This window comes from Castanea sativa, chromosome 12, assembly GCF_040712315.1.
Source record: "Castanea sativa cultivar Marrone di Chiusa Pesio chromosome 12, ASM4071231v1".
Taxonomy (NCBI): Eukaryota; Viridiplantae; Streptophyta; class Magnoliopsida; order Fagales; family Fagaceae; genus Castanea; species Castanea sativa.
The window spans coordinates 882283-904679 of record NC_134024.1 but is presented as its reverse complement, the minus strand read 5'-3'; the positions used below and the strand labels follow the sequence as shown (position 1 = coordinate 904679).

Genomic DNA, 22397 nt, shown 5'->3' with positions numbered 1-22397 from the left:
TAGGCTTAAGCTTAAGATCATCTTATCACCAACCCAATGAACTTTGGGTCAAATGACAATTCTTACTCTCATGAAAATAGGTGAAGGGTAAGGTTATAAGTTTGAATACTGCAAATTAATGTGTTACTATTTACCATTCCAATAAATTTAATAGAATCACAGAGATTAAGATTTAATTTCCCTTCAAAGAAGGCATGAGACTTAATTCTTAAAGTTCTTTCATCTTTGTAATAAAATGATATTTATATAAAATTTGTGTAATTTATAATGTTTGGAACTTTTATTTTGTATAAATATATTTATTTAGATAAATTAATTGAAACTTTCATACGTACCGAGCAAATTTACGACTAACAAATAAGTATTTACAACGACTAGCTAATTTTAAGTTTGCTAATGAGTGAAAGAGTGACTTCTTCTAACTGTTTGAGCCTTGATAGGTTTGTGACCCTGTTTCTCTTTAATTCAAATCAAATTTTCCAACTCTAATGAATGTTGTTAAATATGTATTAGTGAGGCTTTTAGTGTCTTGAGATCTCATGGTTTATCGTCTTCCTCTCTATGGCTGTGGATCAAGCCGTGCTAAAAGATTCAATTTTAGAAAAGTTTAGATAAATTATCCTTAGGTTTGGTTTTCTTTTTTTTCCTATTTCTTTTGAATTAGTCATTCAAATTATTTCAACTGAGTTGGATTGTTTTCTTGGGACAAGTGAATTTAATAATTTGTCACACGACACATGATACAAACTATATATATGCATGAGATTTAATGTTCACTTATGGTGCATTAACTATATATCCCTTATTAGTACTTTTTTTCATAATTGCTTTAAGTCACTATAACATTCTTAAAATTTTGGGTTGTAAATAGACTAAGCTGTTTATGAAAAACTCGAGCTTTTTTTTTTTAGAGAGTTTCAATCTTAACGCGTGAAAAAACCTTGTTTGTGTTCGTTTGTTTAGTAAAACAAATCAAACTCAAGCCCAACTTTAGGCTCGATTATTAAATGAACCGAGTTCAAACATAATAATATGATCATAAATAAGCTTGTGAACATGAGAGTTTTAATTAATTAATTATATATATATATATATATATATCTATATATACACACTTGTAAAAAAAATATATTTATATAGATTTGAAATTTGGTGGTATAAGTTTTTAAATTGGTTCATATGATATACAATTATTATTGTAGTTTATTCATAACTTTTTTTTTTGAGAATCTAGTTTATTTATTACATAAAAAATCCATATGTAGTAAAAATTCATAGATTTATAAAGAGGTAAAACATTTTGGCCATGGTTTTACTTTAGGTCCGTTTGGATAGAACTTATTGCTGAAAACTGAAAACTCGATAGCAAAATAATTTTTAAATGTGTGAATAGTGCCGTGGAACCCATTTTCAATGAAAAAGTTACTGAAAAGTGAAGTCTGTGGGTCTTGTGAACAGTGCAAACAGTACACGAGTGCACTGTTCACGGAAGAAAAGTCAACAACTGCAGCTAAAAAAAAAACGAGCAAGAAGAAAACGCAACCGTGAATAAGTTGGATCCAAACACTCACTATATATAGGGAAAAAATAAATTAATCAAATAACTCAAAAACAAGCTCAAGCTTGCTCGACAAGTAAATGAACCAAGCCAAAACATATAATATTATTTGAAGATGAGCTTGAGCTTGGTACATATTCAAAATAAAATTAAATAAACAAATCTAAACGGTTAATACTTGACTCAGCTCGTTTTTGGCATTACTCAAAATAGTCAACTAGTTGCTTCTTTTTTTCACATATATTTTCCACATTTTTATCATTTTTTTTATTATCTTAGTGCTTTTGGTGCTATCGATAATGAATGATGTTTGCCACCATATCTCATGACAATGACTTCTTTTCTTTTCTTTTATAGAGAAAAGATAGTTATGACAATGGCTTTATAATTTGTTAACATTGAAATATTTGAGGGTTGATATGGTAAGAAATGAAGTGATTTATCATTTATGGGCTAAGAATGTTATTAGGGCACCTCGAAGAAGTTCTCCCACCTGATGCTATTAATAAAGAAGCGATGCTCATCATCCTTGCAAATGCAGAAAAACCACAAAAGGTGAAACACTTTTTATGGATCCTTCCAACAACCTTTAAAGTTCTCAAGATCCCATATCAAAAAGGACAAGAAACAGTCAATTTTCCATATGTGTTTCTTCCCATAATAAAGATGAATTAGAAGAACTAATTCAAAGGTGCAATTCACTGACACTTAAGAGTTATTAATCCGATTATCGGATTACACTGAGAAATTAAAGGAAAAAAAAAAAAAAAGCCAAACATGACCATATAATCAACCTATTCTTAGCGTACGTTGTGTAATGCATTCTTCTTTTGAGACAAGGAATGTATATACAATGAATTGGTTGTTGATGAAAATCCCATCAAGTAGTGGAGCTCCCAGAAAAGTATGCTAAAGGTCCAACAATAGCAGCATTGATATAAGTGGCAGGTTCTGAATGACTATAATCAGTACGATCATCTGGGAAGCCATCATTTTGGTTTGGACCTCCTACAATGGCTCCTGTCAAAGTGTTAGGATTAGGATTTGATGAATAGTAGAATGGTTGGAAACCACCATCGCAGCCTATAGCTTGTGGATGACTTGCCATTGAGGGCAAGGAGGACCCTCTGTGGTGAATTCTCTTTGGAAAGTATGCCCCATATCCTACCATATATGACATTTTCAATGGGTTCACACCTAATATATAGTCAACCTGTAGTTTCCACAATTTACTCTCTTTAGAGATAAGAATGGAGATAGAAACAAAACAAGTGACAATTAGAACATAATTTCTTTAATTACTTGCCTGTTTCTTTGCAAGGTTTCTTAGGGAACTTGAAGTGACCAAAAGGCTGCCACAGTTAAATGTGTGTTTCGTCACAGACATGTACTTGGAATAAGTTGTGAGCAAGAATGTTATGGATGTAACATACTGAAGATTGCTTTCAGGTAACTTGTACATGAGCCCACCTTCATTTTAGAGGATTTTGTGGTTAGTAATATACCCAAATTTGAAGCAGGAGTCAAGGGGACAAAATACGCACATAACATTCTAATCAACATATTTGCTCTTATATCTAGCTTTAGCCTTAGGAGTAGAGTAGACATTGTTTTCTAGTTGTTTGCGAGGATTGAGGAGTCTCCCAAAGCATTGTACAGCTCGTACTTCATTGATGCAAGTAAGTTTTTCATAATTATTAATTGTGAATTTCTTTACTTGTAATCAATGTTGTATTAAAATATCCTCTTAATTGAGGCAATTTCGAGCCCACTTCAAATAATAATTATAAATTTGTGCAAATTAATTTGAACAAACTGTATAAAAACTGACCTTTATAATGCACTTAAAGATAAATAATTTGGAAAAGATTGAAAAGTGGGGCACAAAGTATCATAAAAATTTGGCTAAAATCTAAAATATATCCTTTAAGTTTGATCTTTACCTTGTGTATATTGTGTACTTGTGTAGGGAGAGTTGGGCAAAATCCGGCACATGAAATCTTCAGCTTGTTGCTTGAATGAATCAAAGTTCTTATCATTGTTAAGCAAGGCTCTCTACATGAAGGAAACCAGCATATCAATTGTTAAGAGAGATTAAGGTTAAGTGCATTTAGATGAACTTTGTTGAAGTGCTTATTAACTGAAAGTACTGTAATAAAAAATACGGAAATTTGCTTCTTCTTTTTTTTGGTTTGGAGATTGGAGTCCACCAAAATAAGCTCAATTTTTTTTTTTTCAAAGTTGGCTATTTTGGGTTTGGAAAATGTACTCGTCAAGCCCTTTAACTAGCCTTGATAGAAATATTTAGATTTACTTGATTCAAATACGTTAAAAAGTTTATGAAGAGCTGAAAAATATCCTATTACTTAATTACCACTGACACAAATTTTATATAGAAACACAAGAAGTTGATAATGATATTGTCAGTAAAATTTATTTAGTTTTTTAATACAATAATAGCTCTTTTACCCTGGATAGGAGGACACGAGCACCAGCATATTTATTGTCCCAGCTGAAGATATCTGTTCCATCATCAGCTCCCAGTGATTTCAAGAAATTGAAGTAAGAAACATCGTTTGTAGCCCTTAGAAGCCATGCAGCTCCCCAAAGCAGTTCATCCTACAAATGTTACATGAACAGAAATGATAAGTAAAGAATATCAAACAGTAATAATTTATGGGTGGCAATCCATTGGGCTGGAATACCAGAAAGACATTAAAAATCATCTTATTGGACTAGTTTATACTGGCCCAATATGTTGAAAGTTGGCCCTTTTTAGGTTCCAAAAGAAAGACCCACTAGTTATTTCACAAAATTGGCCATAAACATCAAAGTAGGTTCAATTAACACTCTACATAGGAACCATATGTACTTATGTAGCATCATGATTTTCAACTACAAGCATTCTTACCTTATATCCAGAATATGAACAATAAAATGGACACACTGCAGACCCAAGTGAATCGCTATAGGCGCCGCGATATTGCATTGCGAATTGCATGACATTTTTTGCTGTTTTCAATAGCAATCTTGAGTATTTTGGATCAACCTTCCTAAAAACCATGGAAGCAGCAGCTAATGCAGCAGCTGTCTCACCAGCCACATCTGAACCTGGGTTGCTAGGAGAGACCGAGTAAACGGACCGGACCGTGTTCATGTCCTCGGGCCGCTCCCAACACTTGTGATCCACGTTTGGATCACCAACACCAACATAGAGCTTACCAGGGGTAACAGTGGCACATTTTATGAAGTAGTCAGTGGCCCATCTGATTGCGGCCCTTGTTTCTTGTAATTGGGGGCCCAATTTTTTGCCATATTCTAGTGCGCCCCATGATAGCATAGTGGTGGTGAAAGCCATTGGAAAATTAAATTTGACATTGTCCCCGGCATCATAGTAGCCTCCAATTAAATCCACCTGCCAAATTAAACAAAGTATTTCTTTTGATCTCACACTAACAATTGAATTATCAAAGGATAATCATAAAAATAAGGAACACCAAACATATCCCCGAAAAATAAGTAAATATATTATACCTATAAAGTTGTTTCATGAAATACCTCTCTCAAAATATATAAATTTCACACATATGAAACTCACATGTTGTGAGAGGAGCATTCAATAAAATGGTTTTATAAGTTAAATTTTTTGTCAAATTATTTTCTTTTTGTTTCAAGAAATAATGGACTATGCAAGTTGCCGTTTATCTATATATATTAAGGGGATTCAGATCGTTAATTATTACTTTTTTTACTGTAAAAAATATCCCTAAATTAATTAACCCACAACTTAAAAATGAGGTTAAAATAGTAAATTGACAAAAATAATAAATTTCTACTTCTAAGTTGAAATGTCTTCCTACTTCTAAGTTGAAATGCCTTCCTACTTCTAATAAATTCCTACTTCTACTCAATAGCTTAAAAAACTCCCTGCGTATTTATCTTCTCTACATTTTCTGAATAGAATTTCTCATAAAAAAGAAAGGTGTACAATAAAACTTTCCCACTTTTCTTCTCAAAAAAAGAACTTCTCACTACTCACGTTTGAAAGAAAATAACTACCTCTCCAATAAAATAAGGAAAAACTATCCCACATTAAAGATAAATAAATAAATAAAAAGTGTCAAACTAACCTATCCCATGTTTCTTTTTTAAACTATTATATTATCATTTTTTTTTTTGGATTTATTACATTATCATTTTTTTTTTATAACTATTACATCATCAATTGGATTTGGATAAACACTCTAAAGCTTCTAATTGAAAAATGAATCATATTCTCTTTGAAAAAAAATATCCTATTTATTTTTTCAAATTGTGATGAAAGAAAAATTATAATACTAAATCTAAAAAAAGAAAGAGCCTCACCACATGCGTGAAGCGTGTATGATGAGGCTAGTTAAACTTAATAGTTTATAATTACTATCATGTGGGGTTATTTAAAAAAAAATGAAAAGAAAAGGAAAAAAAAAATTATAAGAGATAAATTCTCCTAGTAAAAGTGTGGTATCAAAGTTAAAACATAAACAACTTGAACTAGCTTAGCATGGATTAAAGGCTTCCCTCGTCACAAAACAAAAGTAAAAGTTAAAAGAGTCTTATAACTTAATAATGATAATAATATTATATCTCTCTATGAGGAAATTAGATTCAAATATTATATCTCACTTGTTGCAAGTAAGCCAACCAAAATAATAATAATAATAATAATAAAGAAGGAAGAAAGAAAGAAAAACAAAAGGTTGATAATGGCAATAACATACATGGGCAAGAACACCATCAGATAGGCCAGAGTTGGACCTCCAAGTAATTTGTTGGGTTGTAGGGAGCCTCCCAGACCTCTGGCCTTGGAAGAATAACAAGGACTTTGCTAAGGCATCTCTATAGTTGGGATTGGCTTGGGCAGTGTCCAAGCCAATTACAAAGGAAGACAAGAAAAACAAGAGGCAGAAAGAAGCTCCCTTAATCATGATTCTCATTGGTACTTGCTGTAGCTAAAGCAGCAATGCGCTCAGTTTGCTTTTACTTTGAATTAATTTTTATGACTTTGATTCAACAATGACATGCCTTTATATAGGAAGACGAACCTCAATTACTCTAGCGTATATTAAGGCTTTTCTTGCACAAGCACGAATCATTTTGTTTACTGTAATTATTTTAAGTTGTTACCTTTAAATTAGGGTTTTGACTTTTCATAGGTTTAGCATCTTGTCTCAACATTTTCTGGGTTTGGCCAAATTCCAACAGATAAACCCCAAATCCCGCTCCTGTTGCAACGGCCGAATGACCCAAATCCCATCCACCATAATTGTTAATGAGTTTTTTTTTTTTTTTGAGAATATTAATGAGTAATGTTAGACTTAGAAATAATTTTTTTTTTACATCATAATAGTTGACATAACTGGTTATAATTAGATTCTCAAAAGCAAAAGAAAAAATGAAAAAACCGGTTATAATTAGTGTAAAATCAATTTCACTTGAGTCTAACGTTAACAATACTTTTATTATACAGTAATTATAATAGATCATGTAAAAAAAATTAGAAAAAAGTTTTGAAGAATGTTGTGTGCCTAAGTTTATTAATTAAGTAATTGAATAAGATTAGTGATAAATCCTATTCTACAATTTATTGAAGTTAGAGATTGAAAATTATGGGGGGAAATTAGTAATTGTCCATCACTCATAACTTACCATTTAAACAAGTTGTGAAAAAATATATATGAAATAATTATATATATATATGAGCAAGACTTAAGTACTGTTCGTTAGATTCTTCTCTTAAGATTCTACCATGTGGCTTTTTTTTATGAATGAAAGTGTATTTTTTAAGTTTTTTTTTTTTTAAATCAAAGTGTATTTTTTAAGTTAAGTAGTCATATAACAAAATCTTAAGAGGGAAATCGAAAGAACAGCATCTAAAGTATTGTGTATAAGTTTTGTCCTATATATATATATATATATATATATATATATATATATCATAATTTTAAACATGGTAGGCTTGATAGCCCATGCAAAAGGGGGATGGGGATAGGGAGATTGGAATGTGCTTTTCCTATCATTGAAGCACGTTATAAAAGTATCACAAAAATTCTAATGTTATCACTATTGAATACTTCTTCTTTTTTTAGGACACAATTGAACCTAATACTTTAATATATTAGACTCGATACGATATGAATACAAATCAATGCCCATCAATTTAAACTACATATATATAGATCATGGCACATTTAGTACTACCATAAAATGAACCATAATGAATGTAGATGGCAATTAAGAAACGCATTGAGACACTACTGCACTAGTGCCACTCATATGATGTTCTTTGATGGTTTCGTTCATGCCCCGACCATTAATGAAAAAGAGAAATTAAAACGCCACGTCAATGGGAAAAAGAAAGTCCTTGATTGGTGATTATGGGTCTTTGTTTTGGTGGGAAGTAACCAACCGTAACCAAAAAAACTGCAAAAATAACGGCAACCATTAATTTCCTCGTTGAAATTTGCAATATTCCTTTCTTTTTGTCAAAAGTGTAAGGGTAAAGGGTAGGCGCGAATGGCGCGCTTTTTACGGGCCTTAGATCACGCTAGGAAATCGGCGCCAAAGTAATTTAATCAAATAAAATATTTTTATTTTTTTTTTATAAAAATTATTAGTGTGTGAGAATGAATGACGGAATGTTGCTTTTCTTAACTTTTGTTGCTTTCACTTCATTCTCGTCTTGGGATCTCATCCACTTTGTTCCCATGATTTAGGACTAAGCTTTTGGCGCTTTTTTTTTTTTTTTTTTTTCAAGTTGTTTAGTAAGTGTCTTTAATTCTGTTTGGATACCGCTTATTACTGAAAATATTGTAGTAAAATAATTTTTAAATGTGTAAATAGTATTGTAGGACTCAGTTTTAAAATTGATTTTGCTGAAAAAAAATATTTGTGAATCTCATAAATAGTGCACAGAACCCACTGTATATACGCAAACACACATTATTAAAAACGCTGTCCAAACCCATCCTTAAAGAGATAATAAGTTAAAATATATTTTAATATATATATATAGAGAGAGAGAGAGAAAGAGGAGAGAGAGAGAGAATAAAATTTAACCTATGATATCTACTACAAGCTAAACATCAATCAATTTTTGACATAAATAAAATTCAAACTTCAAATTTTTTATTGGACTATAATAGATTTTATCAGTTTCATCTCTTATTATTCTTAAATAACAAAAACAACACAATCATTTTGAGACTAGAATAACTAGTGAATTATTGGCAGGTACTAGTTTTCATTCCCAAAAAAAATACACGACGGATAATATTGAACTTTAAAATTTCTTAACCTGTACTTGTAGTGTTCCCATCCTGCTAACAAAAGAGACAAATAGTAAGCATATTTTATTTCAAAAGTGGGCAATCAGCAATGCGACATGTCATCTAACTAATCAATCGCTACATTCAGGATTCAAGATATTCATAATGGAGACAAAGATTTGTTTCAGCTAAGTTTTCGTTTTGCTTTGCCCGTTTGCATCACAATTTCAAATCATACTTTTTTTAAAGTATAGGTTTTTTAAACGTTACTTTTTTTAAGTATAATTATTTTAAACAAATCTATTTTCAAAAAATTAAAAAATAAGTTGTACTGGAGTTTCATAACTCAATTAACCTATCCTATATTTCGAACGAAAACATTTATGATTCAGATATTCTTTTCTCTTTTGTAACTATCAGATACTAATAATAATAATAATAAGTATTACTAAACCAAAAATATGTACCAACAGGTACTCTGTGGCCTAACCACAAGTGCAAAGTTAGGGGTTGTTTGTCACAGTTGTTTAAAGAATAGTTTTCAGTATTTAAACAATAATAATTTTAAAAAACTTATATATAATAATTTAAAATTTTATTTGTCTACCCTTCAAAAGTTGGAAACACCCTCAATGTTTTTTTTAAGCCAATAAAATTAAATTTTGCTCCATAATTTGTTCAACATTCAATGGATAAATGATTGTTTGGTTGTATGTATTGAAAGAGATATATCTTGTAGCATTAATGGCGAGAATATCATGCAACAATTTCAAAATATGAAAACTCGTAGAAGGTAATTATAAACTTTATGTATTTACGTGTTTTTTTATTGTTGTTGTCAATATATGAATTTCTCTTTTTATTAAATTGTATAATTTATACTTCTTAACAAACACTTAAAAATAAATCCTTGGATCCGCAGCTACAAATGGGCCAGCTTTTAACCACTTTTAATATGAATATCTTACACTGAGGTTAATTTTGGCACCTTTAGGCTAAAAGTGGGTTAATTTTTATGGGTACGATGACATGTGAAACACAATTTTGATTATAGGCTTGTCTTGGACAAATTATGATGCTCCTTCATTTGTCTTTGCATGCGCATATATATTACTTATTAGTAAAATAAATTCAATCAGCGGGAAAGGTAACCCAAATTAGCAAAAGATTGATCGGCTGAGATGACGGGTAGCCTAGCCTCCTCCTTTGCTTATTTCTTTGACAACTTACGTTACTTTTTGTTTTTTTTTTTTTTAATTATTTGCCTTAGATAATTTTCTGCATTAGGTACAACCTTTTTCTTTTTCACTTTTGAGATAGGATAAATTTTTAACTCTTTTTTTTTCCCCTTTTTTAATGAGAATCGAAATATTCAACTTCTTGAGTAAACTAAATTTTGATTATTAATGTTAGGTTTTAGACTAACATATTTTATGTGACAAGGTCAAGGATTACATTTCTATGTATTTAAGGTTTTAAGGGGTGTTTGGTACACCATTTCAAGCAACAGTTTTTATTTTTAAACAACATTACAAGTATTTTTATACACTTTTTCACCTACATGTATTTCTACACATGTTTTCAAACAAAATACATATTTTTAAGTGCATGTACCAAACACCCCTAAATTTCCAGGTTAACATGTTTCTCCAAAAAAAAAATCTGTGTAAACATAGAATTTTAAGTGATGCTAATTGAAGAATTCAAGTTCAAAGAATTTCCTCATTCAAACGTGCTAAAGCGAATGAATAGTGTAGATAGAGACTTAATTTGCAAGTATTTTGCGTGATTCTCATTCAAGCGTAAATCATGCTGAAACAGACTCTAAATTTTGCTAGAAGAAATATTCCTTCTTTAGTCTTTGATCCTTTCTTTCTCTTGAGCATAAAACCAATAATAAATTATTTTACCCACTGATCCTTATGCTCCCAAAGAGAGTGATTGTGAGAATTGCTTAAAACCACAAAGATCTATTCCAATGAGTTCACTGCAGCAAAGGTGACATAAAGAGTTTAGGTTTACAAAAGTTTTGTATGTTCTGACTGATTGTTTTACTATTATTTTATAGTGGACTTTCTAACATGTTTGGAATCCCCATGCACTGTTAAATTGATATTATGGTTGCATGCACTGTTAAATTGATATTTTGGTAATAGTTATTATGGTTGCATGCACTGTTAAATTGATATTGTTTGACTTAATCTAAATTGTTCAATTTATCAATAAATTATAAATCTACTACTCAAATTACTGGGGATCTAAACCAGAATTTCCAGTTATGTACAGAATGTTGACCGTGACATAAATTACTCCCAAAAATAATAAAACAGAAAAGAGAAAAATCAATGTGTTCGAAATTGTACTTGGCTTTTGTTTAAAGTCATCTATATACCATGCAGTACTCTGCTAATAATACACGTATGGATAATAATACAATATAGACATGTTTTTAGTTTCAAGTTTTCACCTATATACAAACATAATTAATCCTTAACTTAAAAACAATTCTTGCTTATTGTAGGGGAAAAAAAAAACAAACAAACACGTAAGAGAATACGCCATTGGTATTGTACATTTGTACTTCGAGGGAAAATCAATATCGTGTAGCAACAATAATTTCTGGTCACACGCATGCATACAGGCTTTGAGGTAACTTGATCAAAGGAAAAGCTTATGATTATTCTTCAGCAATATCATTGAAGATCCTCCTCATTATTATAACAACATGATGAGGACTTTTTTAGCGCTTCGTTTCAATTTGAAGTCATTGATTGAAGTATTCAATTTCAATCTATGGATTACGTCTTTTAATGCACGTACATTGCCTATAGTGCTTAGTATATTAACAAAGCAACCTAGCAATAATTGCTAAGCTTGAATGTTACTCAATATGAATAAGATATTCGATTTTACATTGCATGAAACTAGCTAAGTAGATTCAAGCAATTGGTAGCCGCCATCCTAGCAGAAAGTAGCGTAGACATGTTGGCGGCGGCCTTGCATGCTGTTTGAAGCATTTTCTTACCCTGCCACATCACAAAATGTGTGGCTATTTGAAATTTATAGGATTGGTCTTTGTTATAAAACTAAGCTTTTTATGCATACAAGATTTGAATTCAAGTTCCCTGTAATATTAAGACAATAATGAGTTTTTCTTTTTTTAATTATGTATACAAGGTTACAAGATTCAAATTGAAGTATCTTATTGAAACACAACATAGATTTATACATTATAAGCCTGCCTATATGCATATTAACAGGACTATATGCCAATTTTTCGAAGCCAATGTGTTTTAGTTAATTTAATTGACAATCTCTTACCATAAAATAAGATAATTATATTCAAATCTTATTTACATCAAAAATTAATTAATATTTTGGTTGAAAGACAAATAATTATTATTATTAGAGAAATAATTATTATTATTATGGAAAAAATATCATAAATTCAAATTATATTGTATCTATAAAAAAAAAATACAAAAAAAAAAAAACAAGTTTAAAAGCCAAGAATTGTAAACACCATTACCTGGACTGTAGCATCAGTGCATCATTTCATTTGAAAGAGATTGTATAGTATGTCCAAAATAGAACGAGCCCAAAGCAACAAGGCCGATGTCAAATGTTCTTTCACTTTGGGCAATGCCGCAATACCATTTTAAGGCTCACTTTTCAGATTCAAATGTGATGACATCTTAGCTTTATCTGATTCCTAGCCCAGCAATAGTGTTTAACTTAAAAGCCCAATATCAATCAGAGTCTAATCTGTCAAGATTTTGAAGTAAGGCCCGGACTTTTGGGCCCCGAATCTTGCCTTCGGCAGTTGGTTTATCTATACTATCTATCAGATGATTCCACTCTTTATACTGAATTTTATGTATTTTAGAAATACCTCTAGACCCTATATTTAATAAAGATAAAACTTGAGGACAACCTTTTAAAAAAACAACCCCAACTTCACGTAAAATACCTACAAAATAAGATACTCTCCTACTCATCCATGTTTTCAAAAGAAACTTATCCAAAACTTAAAATTATAAAAATAAAAAATAAAAATAAAATAAAAATCATTACACTTTGATATTTCCCTCAGGTTATGGTTCTTGACTTCAAGTTCTTAGTTCTAATATGCAAACACAGCTGCTGGTTCAGGTATCATCTATCTAGTTTCATTAGGGGGTGGCAAAGTAGGAATGGGGAATACCTGCTGATCCAACTTCAGCTTTAAGCAAGACATGTGAAAAATAGGGTGGATCTTATTATTAGAAGGAAGATCCAACTTATAAGCCACCTCCCCCACCCTTTTGAGAACTTGGAAAGGCCCATAAAATCTTGGAAACAACTTCCACTTCCCTTTATAAGCTAAGGTTTTCTATTTAAAGGCTATAGCCTCAAATACACTCAATCTTCCACTTGAAAGGACCTCTTAGACCTGTGCTTATTTGCCTGGAGTTTCATTCTTTCTTGTGCAAGAGTTAAATTGGCCTTAAGGGAAGCCAAAAGATGTTTTCGCTGGCTGCATTAACTTTAGTGTAAGAAATATAGTCTTGTAACTTTAGGGGTGAGTAGCCATACAATACCTCAAAAGGAGTGAGCTTAATGGCTGTGTGAAAGTTGGTGTTGAACAAATATTCAACCAACGGAAGCCACTCAACCCACTTACGAGGTTTGTCCCCAACAAAAGCCCTCAAATACTGCTCTAGGCTTTAATTTACAATCTCAGTCTGACCATTAGATTGAGGATGGTAGGCTGTTGACATAGCCAACTCCACACCCTGCAGTCTAAACAACTCAAAATAGAATTTGGAAGTGAAGGTAGCAACTCTATCACTGATTATAGTAGCTGGAAGAACATGACAGTTAAAAATATACTGTATATACACCCCAACAACCTTAGCAGCTGAATAAGGGTGGCTTAAAGGAATAAAGTGTACATACTTTGTCAATCTATCCACAACAACCAAAATAACCTCAAAACCTTGAGATTTAGGCAATCATTCCACAAAGTCAAAACTCAAATCCGATCATGGCTTAGATGGAATAGCCAATGGCTACAGTAACCCCGTTGGAGCAAAAGTTTCAAACTTAATCCTTTGACAAATATCACATTCTCGAATATACCTCTTATGATTAGTTTTCATACCCTTCCAATAAAATTCTCTTTTAGCTCTCCTACCTGCCTAACCAATTACTCCTTGACATTTTCCATTAATATTGGAGATATCTTAAGAATGAAAAGGCATTGAATATATGATTTCTTGTCTCCAGTTGAGGACTACAAGAGAAGTTATGATCAAGTAAATGGAGTAGACCTTGAAAACTTACATTATGGAAATCCCGACAAGCCCCAAAATATTTTTGAGTGTTGACAAAACTGTTTAGCCACATATAATCATGGTCATTGATTAAATGACATGCTTATATACCAAAACAGCATTCACCGTGATTTTTTAAATTTGGATTAGGACTTATCCAATAGAAATTATTATCAACACCACCTATACTAGCTTAAACACAAGATACTTTTGAACAAAGATATACAGAGTGCATGCAAGAAACTGACAAAAAAAAACTATACAAGAAGTATATTGTTGGATGGACGAAATAGAAATACTAAGCTCAGTTGACTCCTTGTCCTTTTCTATTAATATTGGAGGTATCTTAAAAATGAAAAGATATTGAATATATATTATATGATTTCTTGTCTCCAGTAAAGGATTACAAAGTTATGAAAAAGTAAATAAAGTAGGCCTTGAAAACTTACATTATAAAAATCCTAACAAGCCCCAAAATATTTGTGAGTGTCGGCAAAACCATTTAGCCACATATAATCATGGTTACTGATTAAATGACATGCTTTTATACCAAAACAATATTTACAGTAATTTTTTAAATCTGGTTTAGGATCATAGAAAGTATTATCAACATCACCTATGCTACTATGTTAGTATTTGGGAAATCATTGGGTATCGACAAAACCATTTAGCCACATATAGTAGTCACTACTTAAATGACATGCTTGTATACCAATACAACATTCACAACAATTTTTAAAATTCAGATTGAAATTTATCCAATAGAGAGTGTTACCAAGACCACCTATAATACTTTGGTAGTATCTAGAAAACCATTGGGCATGCAAGAACTAAGCTTTTTCTTCCAACTATTAGTCGAGAATTCATTTTTACAGAATCTGACTTTATCAATCTCGACATGTGCAATCATAATAATCCGTTCTCTAAGAAGTGCTGAAAGTTATAATATGTAGCTTAGGATCCAATGTTTTAGGACTTCCTTTGGCTTCCCATTCTTCTTTTCTCGGATTATAAACCACCATCTAGGCAGCTTCATCCCATGGTGGCGGAAAAATAAAATTGATATTTTTGTCAAATTGTTTATTGTTTCATGTTTGTCATTATAATAGATAGCAAAGTAATTGCTATCGGGTTATTGTAATGAAATCTTTGTTTCAGTAGCTTTATTGCAATAAATTGCAAATATTGACAAAAATATTTCAAGTAAAGTTATTATAATGATTTTTTTTTTCCAATTGTTTATTACTTCATGTTTGCCATTATAATAAATTGCAAAGTAATTGCTATCTGGTTATGTCATTAAAACCTTTGTTGAAACAAGCTATCACTTCAAGATTTTCGTTGTAACAAATTACTAAATTAATTAGTACAATGCAATGACATATTAAGGTCTTTATTACAAGATAAAATTATAAGTTATTGTAACTTATTATTTTTTTAGGGGAAAATCAAAGACCTTTGATTAGAAAAGCTAGCTAAATCAGCTTGAAGTACAAAAACAAATTGTGGTGGAACATCCTCTATCGACATAGCCAAATCTGAAACAATAATAACATGTCTAGTTAAACAATGAGTAACCTTATTACCTTATCTCTTAACATGAGAGTAATGTAATTGAAAAAAAAAATCTAGAATTAAACTTAACATCTTCAATCAAATATCCATGCGAGGCCCAAGAGACATCATTACAAGTCAAGGCCTTCATAAGCACAGTCAAGGCCTTCATAAGCCCCGCGGAATCGCCCTCCAAAATGGCTCTCGGTACATTGACCTCCTGGGCAAAAATAAGGGCCTTTGCAGTAGACTAGGCTTCAACCTTACTAGCAAGATAGGTTTAAAGCAACAGCTGGGAGCATTGAACAATCACCAAGCCAGAACTATCTCAAATCACAACCCCAATCCCAAATTTATTTTCAACAGAAAAAATGGTACCATTAAAATTGATCTTCATCCAATCACTAGGGGAAGGTGGCCGTGTAACACTAGTACGAGGCTGGCGGCTAGGAAGATTGGGTTAATAGCCAAGAACTAATTATTGTTGATGCAATAATTTACCACTTCTAAATTACAATTACAAATGATTTTTTTTTTTCATTAATTTCTTCCCCCAAAAGTGGCGGCTCTAGGAATTTTTCTCAGGATGTTCTTTAGGAAGCATAAATTATACAATCTAATAAAAGAAAAATTCATATATTGACAACAACAATAAAAAAAACACGCAAATACGTAAAGTTTACAATTGTCTTCTACGAGTTTTCATATTTTGAAATCGTTACATGATAGTCTCATTATTAATCCTACAAACTACATCTTTTTCAATATACATAACCAAGCAATCATCCATTCACTGAATGTATAACAAATTATGGAGCAAAATTTAATTTTATTGGCATAAAAAAACTAAGGGTGTTCCTAATTTTTTTTTAAGGGTAAACAAATAAAAAATTTTAAATTATTACATATAATTTTTTTTTTCAGGCCCTGCCCCCAAATAATGGATTCAGAATTTCAATTGTGAAATATTTAATGAGGCAATGACGTTTTTTTTTTTTTTGCTAAACAGCGAGGAATGACGTTTGTATTTGAAGTGGATCAATCTTTTATTAGGAGTAATGTAAGAAAAGTGAAGGTTATAATGAATGAAAGTTTTTCAGCTAAGCTTCTTTAAAGGGTTACTTGTATTCAAATTTTCACTTACCAAGCAATCATTAAAATTGAAAAGAATGTTTTATAATATATTCGGTTATAAAACTATTTGTATAAATATAAAGAAATAATTTTTAAAAAGGGGAGATAATGGCGATGGAACTTACACAAAATTTATGAAGATAGCAATTTTTCTATTTTTTTGACAATTTGATAATTACAATGAAAAAAGAGAGAAGGAAGATTTGAATCTGTTACGCTAAAAACACCAAAAATACCAAGTTACCAACCAAGTGGCAATATCCTAATCGTGCAAGTGAATTACACGACTGCTATGTTTTTCTAGTGGACCTCGGTCCACATCCAATAATGCGTTAATACCTAACATGCGAGGGTCCAGTCAATAAAAAACGATATGTATTACTTATGATATAGCTAATGTTTAGCAACCATTTTTAAGTGCTTATGCTCAGAAATTTCTGTTAGATCTCATAAAATATAATCTTCACCGTTTCCAAGTTCTCTTCAACTAAAATTTAGCATAAGCGTCTCTAAAAAATTAATTAATTGATCAATAATAATAATAATAATCAAGTACTTTAGAACTTCCTTTTCAAAAAAAAAAGTACTTTAGAACTTACAGCTTCAACCAATTTCGTCTCTCCCTCATCAAGTCATCATTAAAGAGTGACTTGCTAAAATAATAAATCTAGGGACACAATTTTTCATTATTATTTTTGAACCATTAACATATTCTTTTATTATAACTTATAATTGATACACAATAAAAATAATTTTTATGGACTATAGTGAAGAAAATGATCCTACTCTCCATTTGCATCACATTCTGAAATCTTTCTTACGCTTAATAACAAGTAACAAAAGTCTAATATGCACAAATATCTCTCTCTCTCTCTCTCTCTCTCTCTCTCTCTCTCTCCTATAATTAGAAATAACCACCAAGACCAACACAGGTTCCCCAGACCTAGTCCAAGATTCATCAAAAACAAAATTCTCTCTCTCTGTCCTATAATTATAAATAACCACTAAGACCAACACAAGTTTCCCATACCTAGTCCTTCAAGATTCATCAAAAACAAAATGGCATGCACTGGGAAAATCATCTTTATTTGGGGTTCATTCCTTCTTATATCCCTACTGAATGTGAATCGAGCACGCAACCTTCTTGTGGCCCTAGTTTGTAAACCTAGTAGCAATAACTCTATAGCTTCAGGATTCATTCAAACTAGAGACACCCATTTTGTACTAAATGGATCCCCATTCCTCTTCAATGGCTTTAACTCATATTGGATGATGCAGGTTGCAGTGGAGCCAAGTGAAAGGTACAAAATATCGAATGTGTTTCGTGAGGCTTCAGTTGTTGGGCTCAATGTTTGCCGAACTTGGGCATTTAGTGATGGAGGTTACCAACCTCTGCAAATATCTCCTGGTGTTTATGATGAGCTTGTCTTTCAGGTTATATTATTGTCTTATTAAAACATGTTTATGCTTGTATACATGCATTTTTTTTTTTTAAGTTACAAGGCTTGTTTTACATGCATATGCATTCCTTATTAGAATGATGGTTAAGTATTAAAAATTTCACCATTTCCTAACCACTCACTTGAGCTTTTTTGAGTAATGAAATTTGTCATGGGCTTGGAACAAATGGTAATGGAACAAAAAACCTCTATTCTACTAGGGTTTTTTTTTTGTATTAAGTGTTGGGCTTTGTGGAGCTTAGTTGTGTTTGATCCAGTTAACGACCTGACCCGATCTGAATAATGTTGCGTGGTTTTTAATGGAAAATTTTTTGAGGCTTAGTCCATAGAGTGATGGCTGCTCGGGAAAAAAATTTGGCCCGTTTTGTAGCCTATTGTGAATCCTGTGCGCAAGATGTAGAAAACGTTGTTTTGTGATTAGGGTTTTTGTTGTTGTCGTTTTTTTTAGAGCAAGAAAGATGGTAGCCACACTTTGTATTTTTTTCTGATAATTGTGAAATCCCTGCAACTCCGTAAATGTAGGCAAATTGCCGAACCACGTAGATACTGTCTTGTGCGTGTGATTATCTTTCTTTGGCGTGTATTTTTCTCTAAATGTTGTTCTCACAGGTTAGGAATTTCGTGGTAATTTCCCTACATTAAGAAGTATTTTACTTTAGGATAAAACTTATGTACAGTACCTTAGGTGTTGTTCCTTAGGTTCCTCTCTTACGATTCAACCACGTGACTACTAAACTAAAAAATATACTTCTATTTCTTGAAAAAAAAATTCACATAGTTGAATCTTAGGAATGGAAACTAAGAAACAGCACCTAAGTATTATACATAAGTCTTGCCCTTTACTTTATACTACACCAATTAGCCTATGTCATGTGTCTATTTTTTCTTTTAAAACTTCAATTTTATAAAGGATAAAAATATACATGTAACTAGTTGTAATTAGTAGAACTTCCTCGCTAAGACAAAAGATTTTATTTGGTTGTCTTGAATTTCAGTCCTGTCCCCACTCTCTCTCTCTCATTATCCATTTAAAAAGTTAAAACTTAAAACCACTAATTAGATAGCTTCTTTGAAATGCTGATTATTGTCGGTAATTATCAGGCACTTGATTTTGTGGTCTCTGAGGCAAGAAAGTATGGGGTTAGGTTAGTTTTGACTTTGACGAACAATCTCCAAGACTACGGAGGAAGACCTCAATATGTGCAATGGGCTAGAAGTGCTGGTGAGCCCGTTAATAGTGACGATGATTTTTATACAAATGCAGTCATGAAAGGGTACTACAAGAACTATGTTAAGGTATATTATAAGAGAACCAAGTATATAAATGAATTACAGAGAACATTTTATTTGCACTAGTATTTTGTATATATAAAAACGATGTATGTGCTAACAGATTGCCTCTTTTGTTTGAGTTTTTCTCTCTTTTGGGTCATATGCATATGCTTTTGTCACAGAAAGTGCTAACAAGGCTCAACACAATCACTGGAATTGCGTATAAAGATGATCCGACAATTATGGCTTGGGAACTAATAAATGAACCACGCTGCCAAGTTGACTCTGGAAAGACCATAAACGTGAGCCATTGCACTCTTAATTAATGATTTAGATTTTATAGCATTGTTAAGGATACAATATTTTTCATAATTGTTAAAAGACTGTGATTCACTTTCACTTAGGTCTGACACAATTTCTATTATGTACCAACCATATCAGATCATGTTAGTAATTATGAAAAATGTTGTCGTTAGTGAGTCCAAATCTTCTGTCTCACTTTTTCTGCTCCACTCTATACTCCACCAATAAAAACTTGCCACGTATTCACCTATTAATTAAATATTATCATTATTAACTTATTAAATGTTACCGTTATTAATTAATAGTAATATTTAATTAATTAGGGGAACACGTTGCAAGTTTTTATTGGTAGAGTATAGAGTGGAGCAGAAAAAGTGGGACGGAAGATTTGGACTCGTCGTTAGACTCATGTTAAATAGTTAATTTTATAGATTTCCTCACCATTGACTTATAACATTATGTTCAAACTTCAAACAGGTATGGGTTCAAGAGATGGGTTCCTATGTTAAATCCATTGACAACAAACACTTGTTGGGGATTGGCATGGAAGGTTTCTATGGAGACTCAATTCAAGATAGAAAGCAGTACAATCCTATTCCTGGTTACCAAGTTGGTACAGATTTTATTAGCAATAATCTCATTAAAGAGATTGACTTTGCCACCATACATGCATATCCCGATGCTTGGTAAGCTCTGAATCTTCATGCACGTTTTACTAGGAAAGGTCATTACGGGCCCGTTTGGTAATGTTATTCTAGTAACGTTGTTTATATTTTTTGAAAATACGTGTAGATAATAAAGTGTGAAAATACGTGTTATGTTATTTAAAAACTGAAAACATGTGTTTAAACACATGTATCAAACAGGCCCTACATTTTTCAGAATCTATAATGCTTAAAATCTCTCCAAAGTCCGTAAAAGTAGAAGTTTTATGCATTAAATACAACTACTAAGGACATGTTTATAAGGCTAAAGAAGTGTGTAATTCTCAATAGGCTTCCCGGACAGGACGATCGCTTGCAAATAGCATTCATTCAAAGGTGGTTGACAAGTCATTGGACAGACTCAAGGACTATTCTAAAGAAGCCACTGATTTTTGCTGAATTTGGAAAATCAAAGACATGTCCAGGGTTTAATATAAGCGCTATGGACTACTTCTTGAACATTGTTTATACAAACATCTACAACTTAGCCAAAAATGGAGGAACAATGGGTGGCGGTTTAGTTTGGCAAATCTTCACCGAAGGGATGGAATCGTACTATGATGGATACGAGATTGTTCTATCCCAAAACCCATCTACAACTAGTATCATTGCTCAACAATCTAATAAAATGACAAAACTTAAACATTCATTGAATAACCCACATGGTGATATATTTGAGCAGGCGAAAGACGAAGCACCTGATGAGCCATCATTAAGTATATGAATGTGAAAAATTAGGAGAATATGAGAGCTTAGAATCAAGTCATAGGAACTAAGGTTTTTACAAGATGATTGAATGATAAAAAAGATGCAATGACAATACAAGTGCTTTTTTTCCCCAATTTTTCTGGTCAGATGACAATCATGAGTATTATGAGTCTTTGAATTAGCTACAACAAATATCAAATCCAAGCAAAGGCACTTTGGTTTAGCAGGAACTCAGACTAGTTACTTTAACATTCATCCAGGCCACTATTTTGAAGATTGCATATTGTGGTTTACCATAGTTTTAAAAATCAGACTAGATCGGCGGGTTTGACTGAGAACCAGGCACCAACTCGGTTCGATTATACTGAAAAAAATAATAATAAAAATAAAATAAAATGAACAAAACCAATGACTGAAGGTTCAACCAGGAAACCGGTTGAACTGGTTTTGTAGAATTGGAGGGGATTGATCTAGAAAAGTGGAGCTTTGCCAAAAATAAAAATATAAATTGTAATTTTCTCAAAAGCAGGCTAAAAAACCATAACCAACAAAGATACAAAACCTTGCAAAGGGCAACTCGATGGGGAGAAAGAGATCGAGCATCTAATGGCAGGCGCAGGACCTTCATCTCTTTAATTTGGCTTATGCCAATATTTAATTTGGCAAAAGTAAAGCCAATCCGATTGGTCAAAGAAAACTAAAAGGAAAACTTTAATAAAGATTTTCCTTTTGGTCTTCCTTAACTCACGGGTAGATATCCAAAGTCCAAAATACTACTAATAGTCTAATACTACTAATTAATATGGGAGAGAATCAAGAATTGGTGATCACAACCAACGACCCTTTTGAGAAAGCCAAAATTAAGCTAGGAAGCACAACACAGGTATGGGTACAAGTACGACACAGCAACATGACAATTTTTGAAAAATTAGAAAAAGCAAAGATATGCAAATTAATTAATTATTGAATATATTTTTATTATATTTTTATATATTGTTAAGCATTTATTATTTCACATGGTCTGAAACGTATATTAATTTAAGAGCAATAATGAATAATAGAGTAAATTCATGACTAATAAA

General features: G+C 31.8%; 2 protein-coding genes across 2 annotated transcripts; one reads left to right on the top strand and one right to left on the bottom strand.

Annotated features, from left to right (window-relative positions):
• Positions 1 to 2122: 2122 nt before the first annotated feature.
• Positions 2123 to 6601, bottom strand: LOC142619873 (endoglucanase 3-like). Its single transcript, XM_075793215.1, has 6 exons — positions 6319 to 6601; positions 4470 to 4973; positions 4028 to 4177; positions 3502 to 3613; positions 2865 to 3028; positions 2123 to 2771 (listed from the first exon to the last, which is right to left on the bottom strand). Exons 1-6 carry the CDS (start codon positions 6532 to 6534, stop codon positions 2439 to 2441), a joined length of 1479 nt encoding a protein of 492 aa, XP_075649330.1. The 5' UTR covers positions 6535 to 6601; the 3' UTR covers positions 2123 to 2438.
• Positions 6602 to 17877: 11276 nt separating this feature from the next.
• On the top strand, positions 17878 to 21371 carry LOC142618469 (mannan endo-1,4-beta-mannosidase 5-like). The gene is made up of 5 exons (XM_075791410.1): positions 17878 to 18302; positions 19430 to 19624; positions 19783 to 19902; positions 20381 to 20589; positions 20899 to 21371. Exons 1-5 carry the CDS (start codon positions 17928 to 17930, stop codon positions 21329 to 21331), a joined length of 1332 nt encoding a protein of 443 aa, XP_075647525.1. The 5' UTR covers positions 17878 to 17927; the 3' UTR covers positions 21332 to 21371.
• The last annotated feature ends 1026 nt before the right edge of the window (positions 21372 to 22397 follow it).